At 47.2% G+C, this 8,677-nt stretch overlaps 1 protein-coding gene across 3 annotated transcripts in view; it reads right to left on the bottom strand.

The window, feature by feature from the left end:
• Nucleotides 1–4,163: 4,163 nt before the first annotated feature.
• Nucleotides 4,164–8,677, bottom strand: part of znf318 (zinc finger protein 318) — a 36,847-nt gene continuing 32,333 nt past the window's right edge. For all 3 annotated transcript variants that reach the window (XM_078281622.1, XM_078281623.1, XM_078281624.1), the window contains exons 15-16: nucleotides 8,514–8,677; nucleotides 4,164–6,258 (exon numbers count right to left, since the gene is read on the bottom strand). The exon at nucleotides 8,514–8,677 is cut by the window's right edge and continues 811 nt beyond it. In XM_078281622.1, the coding sequence (XP_078137748.1) occupies nucleotides 4,582–6,258; nucleotides 8,514–8,677 (1,841 nt within the window). In that variant the 3' untranslated portion in view covers nucleotides 4,164–4,581. The remainder of the gene's footprint in view (nucleotides 6,259–8,513) is intronic.

Raw genomic sequence — 8,677 nt, 5'->3', positions numbered from 1 at the left:
TCAGTTATGTTTTACAGGGATTTTCTGCAATAATAACATTATTTTAGTCTCACTGCAAAACCACCATGATGGGAAAAGTTATAAGTAAGTTATCTCTTATTTTTATTGTCTCTTCATTGTAGTTATTAATGGACATGCCATGACAACGATATTCATTTATCGGCCATTATAAATGCAGATACCAATAGTTTGGATATCGGTCGGGCTCTGGTTTGTACATTCCCTTCCTGCAGTGCAAAAGACCTCGTTAGAAGGAAAAGGGAACACCTTGTTTAAAGTGCTCATATTATGCTTTTTATGGTGATACGTATGGTATCGCCAGATTCTTGCCCTAACACACAGTGCATGTGTTGTTTTGCCATCCGTACAGATGGCCAAGATGACAGTAATGGAGCTTCCAAAGATGCCACAGTCCTTTCAGATCGACTCATCAAAACAGTCTCTTAAAAATCAAAGAAGACTCGTGGGCATCAGGTATCTGATGTAACACTTCCTACACATTTAACAGTAATGTCCTTTATATACTTGGATTATTATTATTATTATTTATCACATTCAAAGGATGAGTTCTGTTCATTCTGTAGAAATAAGGACCTGCCCAAACCTGCTGTAGATGATGTTTGGCTGAGACTCAATGTTTATTTGATTTAACACATCAATAAATAATATGAATGCTGGATAATCTGGTGATAATCTGGAGTAAAACTCCCGAGATCACATTACAACTATCACATGATGTCTAATTTTATACATTTTACATTTTCTTATTTCGATCCATGTGTAGAACTTACAGAAGATGGTTTCACACGCAGTGCCTTGGAATGAGCAACAAAAATACCATCGGAATACCTCTCGGGATTGTATGTTGTGTAACAGCCCTACCTGTCTGTGTGTGTGTGTCTCTGTGTGTGTCTCTGTGTGTGTCTCTGTGTGTGTGTCTGTGTCTGTGTGCGTGTGTGCGTGTGTGTGTCTCGTGCGCGTGTGTGTGTCTGTGTCTATGTATGTGTGTCTGTGTGTGTGTGCGTGTGTGTGTATGTGTGTGTCTCTCTGTGTGTGTGTATGTGTGTGTCTCTCTGTGTGTGTCTCTCTGTGTGTGTGTATGTGTGTGTCTCTCTGTGTGTATGTGTGTGTCTCTGTGTGTGTGTGTGTGTGTGTGCGTGTGCGTATGTGTGTGTCTCTCTGTGTGTGTGTGTGTGTGTGTGTGCGTGTGCGTATGTGTGTGTGTCTCTGTGTGTGTGTGTCTGTGTGTGTCTCTCTGTGTGTGTGTGTGTGTGTGTGTGTCTCTCTGTGTGTGTGTGTGTGCGTGCGTTGCTTGAAATGAGTTTTTCAGGAGATGATATCAGGTGTTTAGTTCTGGTGACTGTTGGTAATTGAAGAGATATTTCTATTAATTAAACATGTATTTTACCTAAAAGGTGTCGTATTATTCCAGTTATAGTAGAAGTGTCTCATGGGCCTATCTGTGTGTATGTATGTGCGTCTCTGTGTGTGTGTGTATGTATGTATGTGCGTCTCTGTGTGTGCGTGTGTATGTATGTGTCGCTGTGTATGTGTGTGCGTGCGTGCGTGTCTGTGTGTATGTGCTCGATGCAAAAAGATCTGTGTTCATCATGGAGGAAGTTGGTTCAAGGAATGTCTCTGGTGCACAGAAAGTTAAGATCAAGTCATAAAATGAGTTATACCTTCATGGATTAAGGGTGCAGATAAGCAGGAACACAGGAAAGGTCACGAAAAGAGGAAGAGGAGGAAGACAGGGGGTTCTGTCAACCCACTGGGAGAATGAACAGACGCCCTGCCATCCTGGGTGCATGAAGCATCCCCCATATATACACTGGGGAGAACAAGTATTTGATACACTGCTGATTGTGCAGGTTTTACTACTTACAAAGCATGTAGAGGTCTGTAGTTTCTGTCATAGGTACTCTGTGATTTTTAAGTAATTAATTAGTATTTTATTGCATGACATAAGTATTTGATCACCTACCAACCAGTAAGAATTCCAGCTCTCACAGACCTGTTAGTTTTTCTTTAAGAAGCTCTCCTGTTCTCCACTCATTACCTGTATTAACTGCACCGTTTGAACTCGTTACCTGTATAAAAGACACCTGTCCACACACTCACTCAAACAGACTCCACCCTCTCCACAACGGCCAAGACCAGAGAGCTGTGTAAGGACATCAGGGTATGTATGACGCATGGTCAAGGACCCCTGGCGTTAACGGGAGGTACCCGTTGCGTTATTTTTCGACGAGGGGGTCCGTCAGATAGACATTCATGTTAATCCCTCATCGTCAGATATCGATGAAAGAGAAAACACACCCCCTTAACTCGAAATCTGTGAGTTTTATTGCTATTTTTAGCCCAATAACCGCTGTTTTAATCAACATTATTCACCAGATATTATCATGGTTGATTCTTCTTATTTATTATAAAAAGTACAGACTTCTACATGCTTTATAAGTAGGAAAACCTGCACAATCAGCAGTGTATCAAATACTTGTTCTCCCCACTGTACATGGAGTCTGGTGGAGATATGCTGGCTCTATACACGCTAAAAGTCCTGATTATTTACATGGAGTCTGGTGGAGATATGCTGGCTCTATACACGCTAAAAGTCCTGATTATTTACATGGAGTCTGGTGGAGATATGCTGGCTCTATACACGCTAAAAGTCCTGATTATTTACATGGAGTCTGGTGGAGATATGCTGGCTCTATACACGCTAAAAGTCCTGATTATTTACATGGAGTCTGGTGGGTTTGGTGATGGGGAGTTCATGTTAAACTAAAAGGATCTTACTCTCTAACTAAAAGGTCTATCTAGGCACTATGTTTGTATAATAATGACAACACACAGGGCTGCTGCTGTTTCTCCACTAACCTTTATTAAAACTCTACTTAAAGCAACAGATTTTACGAGACGAGCAGTTTGACATTAAACACTGACCTGAGATCAGTGCATCGAACACAAACCGGGTGCAGTTTAACAGGAATCAGCTCTGGGATCTGAGCTGCTTTTGGTCCGACTCTCTATTGTGTTTTTACTCTTCGTCGTTCAAAGAGGAAAAATAAAACTGTTGAACTGGAGTAGAAAACAAGCAGAACAACATCAGGGACGTCACCTCTTCATCTGTGGGAACGTGACACAACTAACTAAAGGAACAGTTCCACATTTACTCCCCTGAGCCGGGGCAGAAAGTGGATATCAGTTTGGTCTCTCGGGACCCTTTACATGTGTGTGTGTGTTTGTGTGTCTGTCTCTGTGTGTGTATATATCTGTGTGTGTGTGTGTGTGTGTGTGTGTGTGTGTGTGTGTGGATGTGTGGATGTGTGTGTGTGTGTGCCTGTGTGCCTGCCTGCCCGTGTGTGTATGTGTGTGTGCCTGTGTGGATGTGTCTGTGTGTGAGCGTGTGTGTGTGTGTGTGTGTGTGTGTGTGTGTGTGTGTGTGTGTGTCTGTGTGTGTGTGAGTGTGTCTGTGTGTGTGTGTGTGTGTGTGTGTGTGTGTGTGTGTGTGTGTGTGTGTGTGTGTCTGTGTGTGTCTGTGTCTGTGTGTGTGTGTGTCTGTGTGTGTCTGTGTGTGTGTGTGTGTGTGTGTCTGTGTGTGTGTGTGTGTCTGTGTCTGTGTGTGTGTGTGTGTGTGTGTGTGTGTGTGTGTGTGTGTGTGTCTGTGTCTCTCTGTGAGTGTGTGTGTGTGTGTGTGTGTGTGTGTGTGTGTGTGAGTGTGTGTGTGTGTGTGTGTGTGGAGTGTGTGAGTGTGTGAGTGTGTCTGTGTGAGAGAGTATGTGTGTCTGTGTGTGTGTGTGTGTGTGTCTGTGTGTGTGTGTGTGTGTCTGTGTGTGTGTCTGTGTGTGTGTGTGTGTGTGTGTGTGTGTGTGTCTGTGTCTCTGTGTGTGTGTGTGTCGTGTGTGTGTGTGTGTGTGTCTGTGTCGTGTCTGTGTGTGTGTGTGTGTGTCTGTGTGTGTGTCTGTGTGTGTGTGTGTGTGTGTGTGTCGTGTGTGTGTGTGTGTGTGTGTGTGTGTCGTGTGTGTGTGTGTGTGTGTGTGTGTGTGTGTGTGTGTGTGTCTCTGTGTGTGTGTGTGTGTCTGTGTGTGTGTCTCTGTGTCTGTGTGTGTGTGTGTGTGTGTGTGTGTGTCTGTGTGTGTGTGTGTGTGTGTGTCTGTGTGTGTGTGTGTGTGTGTGTGTGTGTCTGTGTGTGTGTGTGTGTGTGTGTGTGTGTGTGTGTGTGTGTGTGTGTGTGTGTGTGTGTGTGTGTGTGTGTGTCTGTGTGTGTGTGTGAGAGTATATAAAGTCCCTGTTGGGTAAGAACCTGTATGCGACGGTAAGAATAAAGAGACTCAAACTGATATCCATCTGAATCATCGGACTCTGGAGAAGACGGACGACGAGAAGGTTTCTCTGAACGTCAGACCGGTCCTTTAAACAAGTGAAGGTCAGTGTTGTTGTTGTTGTTGTTGTTGTTGTTGTAAAAAAGTCTCAAGTCTGTCAGCGTCTTTCTCGCCAGCTGCCTTCACAAGTCTAGAAAACCACAGAATCAAAGACTGCTTGTCTTCAAAGAGACTCCGTCTCGCAGTCCAGTCAGATTTACTCAAAGTTAAAATCATAATCAAAGTCCAGAGCAGTCATGTCTGAGGGGAGTCCCAGGGTCTCAGGGGTGATCTCCATCATGGGAGGCTCCTCCAACCCGGGGCCGGCGTCCGACCCAAAGGGCCTGGACACGCCGTCCGAGTCAGAATCTCCCAAAGCCAGAGTAGGTTCCGGTTTGGTTTCAGTCTCAGTCTCTGAGAGGCTCTCCTGCTGCTGCCGGGTCTGGTATCTGGTTTGGGATCTGGTTTGTCGGACTGGGCGGGCAGCGGGAGGGGTTCTCTTCCCCGGAGCCGCCTTGCCTCGAGTTTTGGGGCTTGGTTTGGGCTCAGGTTCTGGAGCGGTGTCAGGATGGGTCTCTCGATGGGGGTGGGCGTCCTGGTCCGGTTGGGGGTCTGTTTTGATCTGAGGGGCAAGTTCAGGCTGGGAATGAGTTTGAGTGGAAGGTTCCAGCTCGGCAGGATTGGTTCGTGGGGCGATTTGGGACTCGGATTTAGGAGGTGAAGGCTGGTTTTGGGGTACACTCTGGACCTCAAACTGTGTGGGTGCAGCGATCTGGGACTCAGGTTTAGAAGTGGGGGGCTCGTTTCTGGGTACACTCTGGGCCAGAGTGATCTGGGACTCAGATTTAGGAGTCGAAGACTGGTTTTGGGGTAAAATATCAGCCTGAAACTGGGCTGTTGGATTCAGTTTTGGTTGCGTTGGTTGTGCTTCAGATGGAGCGACATCGGGGGTTGGAGTTTCGGCGGGCTGCAAGGACCAAACGGATGCAATCTGAATGTCTGACTCTGGCTGAGTTTGCCGACTTGGCGAGTCTGGTCGCAGAGATTTACAGACTGCAGTTTGAGGTTGGGGCTGGGAAGGAGGTTGAGGTTGAGGTTTTGGTGCTTCTGGGACAGGCAGTTGCCTTTTACTGGCGCTGCTCCCTTCAGCTTTAGCGTCTGTTGCTGGTTTGGTGAAGGAGGAAGCGCCTGATTGGCCCAGGTTGCTGTAGAAGATGTCAAACAAGTCCTGGGCTTTGGCTGCAGCCAGGTTAGTCTTATGTTTCTCAGACTTCTGAGCTCCGTCCCCTCTATTCATGAACGGCGGAGGCTTGACGAACACGGTGCGAGTCTGCTCGCTCTCCGGGACGCCGGGAGCTGCCACATCAGACACTATCTTCACCATTTTTTGTTGCGCAGGTTTAGCAATCGATGGCGAATGGATAGTTTCAAATGAAGCAGGCTTTGCCTCGACTGGTTTGAAAACTGGTGGTGCTGGGTTACAAACTGGCACCGGAGGTTTAGCTGCAGGTCCTGACACAGCTGGTGCAGGTTTTGTCACAGACGGCAGAGATTTAGCCTCGAATGGTGCAGGTTTTGGCACCGTTGGCGGAAGCACAGCCTCAGATGTCCCAGGTGGACCAATCGGTGGCTGCGGTTTAGTCTCCAGCAGTGCGTTCTGAGCACTTAGAGCCTTTGTGAGACCATCAGAGACCTGAGGTGGATCTTGGGCAACAGGTCCGAGTAACCCTGTGTTTTGGGGTCTCATAGAGAGGAAGGTATTCAGAGGAGCAGGTTTACCCAACATGGCCGTTTTCCTCATGAATGCAGCTGGTCCAGGGAGGTTCGGGCGGATCCGACCCCGGTTGGCGCCGTTGGACACCCAGGGAGGCGGCACGGGCTGCTGGCCGCCGAGCTTCAGAATAAAACAGAAGACACTTTATTGTCCCCGAGGGGAAACTTGGACATAGTGCTACAATCTGTTGCTTCACTACAAACATTACAGTAAAAATATTCTAAAATCAACATTAACATGAGATCAACAAAGCGTCCTATAGGACACACATGACAGCACAACATCCGGAGAACTGTAATAATTAAAGCACTAAGTGCTAGGCCTGCACGATAACTTTTAGTCCAGATAGAGCCTGTATCAGGGCCATGTTTAGTCCAGATAGAGCCTGTATCAGGGCCACGTTTAGTCCAGATAGAGCCTGTATCAGGGCCATATTTAGTCCAGATAGAGCCTGTATCAGGGCCATATTTAGTCCAGATAGAGCCTGTATCAGGGCCATATTTAGTCCAGATAGAGCCTGTATCAGCGCCATATTTAGTCCAGATAGAGCCTGTATCAGGGCCACGTTTAGTCCAGATAGAGCCTGTATCAGGGGCCACGTTTAGTTCAGATAGAGCCTGTATCAGGGGCCATCGTTTAGTCCAGATAGAGCCTGTATCAGGGCCACGTTTAGTCCAGATAGAGCCTGTATCAGCGCCATATTTAGTCCAGATAGAGCCTGTATCAGGGCCATATTTAGTTCAGGTAGAGCCTGTATCAGGGCCATATTTAGTTCAGATAGAGCCTGTATCATGGCCATGTTTAGTCCAGATAGAGCCTGTATCAGGGCCATATTTAGTCCAGGTAGAGCCTGTATCAGGGCCATGTTTAGTCCAGATAGAGCCTGTATCAGGGCCATGTTTAGTCCAGATAGAGCCCTGTATCAGGGCCATATTTAGTCCAGATAGAGCCTGTATCAGGGCCATATTTAGGTCCAGATAGAGCCTGTATCAGGGCCATATTTAGTCCAGATAGAGCCTGTATCAGGGCCATATTTAGTCCAGATAGAGCCTGTATCAGGGCCATATTTAGTCCAGATAGAGCCTGTATCAGGGCCATGTTTAGTCCAGATAAAGCCTGTATCAGGGCCACGTTTAGTCCAGATAGAGCCTGTATCAGGGCCACGTTTAGTCCAGATAGAGCCTGTATCAGGGCCACGTTTAGTCCAGATAGAGCCTGTATCAGGGCCACGTTTAGTCCAGATAGAGCCTGTATCGGGGCCACGTTTAGTCCAGATAGAGCCTGTATCGGGGCCACGTTTAGTCCAGATAGAGCCTGTATCAGGGCCACGTTTAGTCCAGATAGAGCCTGTATCAGGGGCCATGTTTAGTCCAGATAGAGCCCTGTATCAGGGCCACGTTTAGTCCAGATAGAGCCCTGTATCAGGGCCATGTTTAGTCCAGATAGAGCCCGTATCAGGGCCATGTTTAGTCCAGATAGAGCCCGTATCAGGGGCCATATTTAGTTCAGATAGAGCCCTGTATCAGGGGCCATGTTTAGTCCAGATAGAGCCTGTATCAGGGCCATGTTTAGTCCAGATAGAGCCCGTATCAGGGCCATGTTTAGTCCAGATAGAGCCCGTATCAGGGCCATGTTTAGTCTAGATAGAGCCTGTATTAGGGCCACATTTAGTCCAGATAGAGCCTGTATCAGGGCCATGTTTAGTCCAGATAGAGCCTGTATCAGGGCCATGTTTAGTTCAGATAGAGCCTGTATCAGGGCCATGTTTAGTCCAGATAGAGCCCGTATCAGGGCCATGTTTAGTCCAGATAGAGCCTGTATCAGGGCCATGTTTAGTTCAGATAGAGCCTGTATCAGGACCATATTTAGTTCAGATAGAGCCTGTATCGGGGCCACGTTTAGTCCAGATAGAGCCCGTATCGGGGCCATGTTTAGTTCAGTGTGTTATATGTCACTATGTCTGGTAGCCTGCTGTACTTAAATGGCCAGCATGGCCAGTATTTGTAGTTTACAGGCTCGTGATGATGCCAGCTGGTTGCGTCGTGGCGTTCAGTAAACATTACACGTGAGAAAACAATCGTGGCAGAGAATCGTGATATCAATTCTTTTTTTTAAGATACTTTTTTGGGCTTTTCCACCTTTATTTTGACAGGACAGCTAGGTGAGAAAGGGGAGGGGGGGGGGGGAAGACATGCAGGAAATCATCACAGGTCGGACTCGAACCCTGGACCTCTGCGTTGAGGCATAAGCCTCTCAGTATATGTGCGCCTGCTCTACCCGCTGAACCAACCCGGCCACCGTGATATCAATACTAAGCAATCATGCAGGCCTACTAAGTGTAAGAAGTGCTGGTGTAATCATTAATCAAGATTTACCTTCTGGGCGATCTCTTTAGCGACGGCCATGGATTTGGCGAAAGAATCCTCCGGTAAGAGCAGTTTCTGCTTCGCGGCCTCTTCGTCGTCTTTGATGAACTCTGCGGCCACTTTCTCCGCCTCCTTCGCCAGAACATTCTCCTTCTTCTTCCACGTGAACTTCC

The sequence above is a fragment of the Sander vitreus genome, chromosome 23 (genome assembly GCF_031162955.1).
Source record: "Sander vitreus isolate 19-12246 chromosome 23, sanVit1, whole genome shotgun sequence".
Lineage (NCBI taxonomy): Eukaryota > Metazoa > Chordata > Actinopteri > Perciformes > Percidae > Sander > Sander vitreus.
Note: the sequence above shows the minus strand (reverse complement) of the source record. Positions and strands in the feature narration are given on the sequence as shown.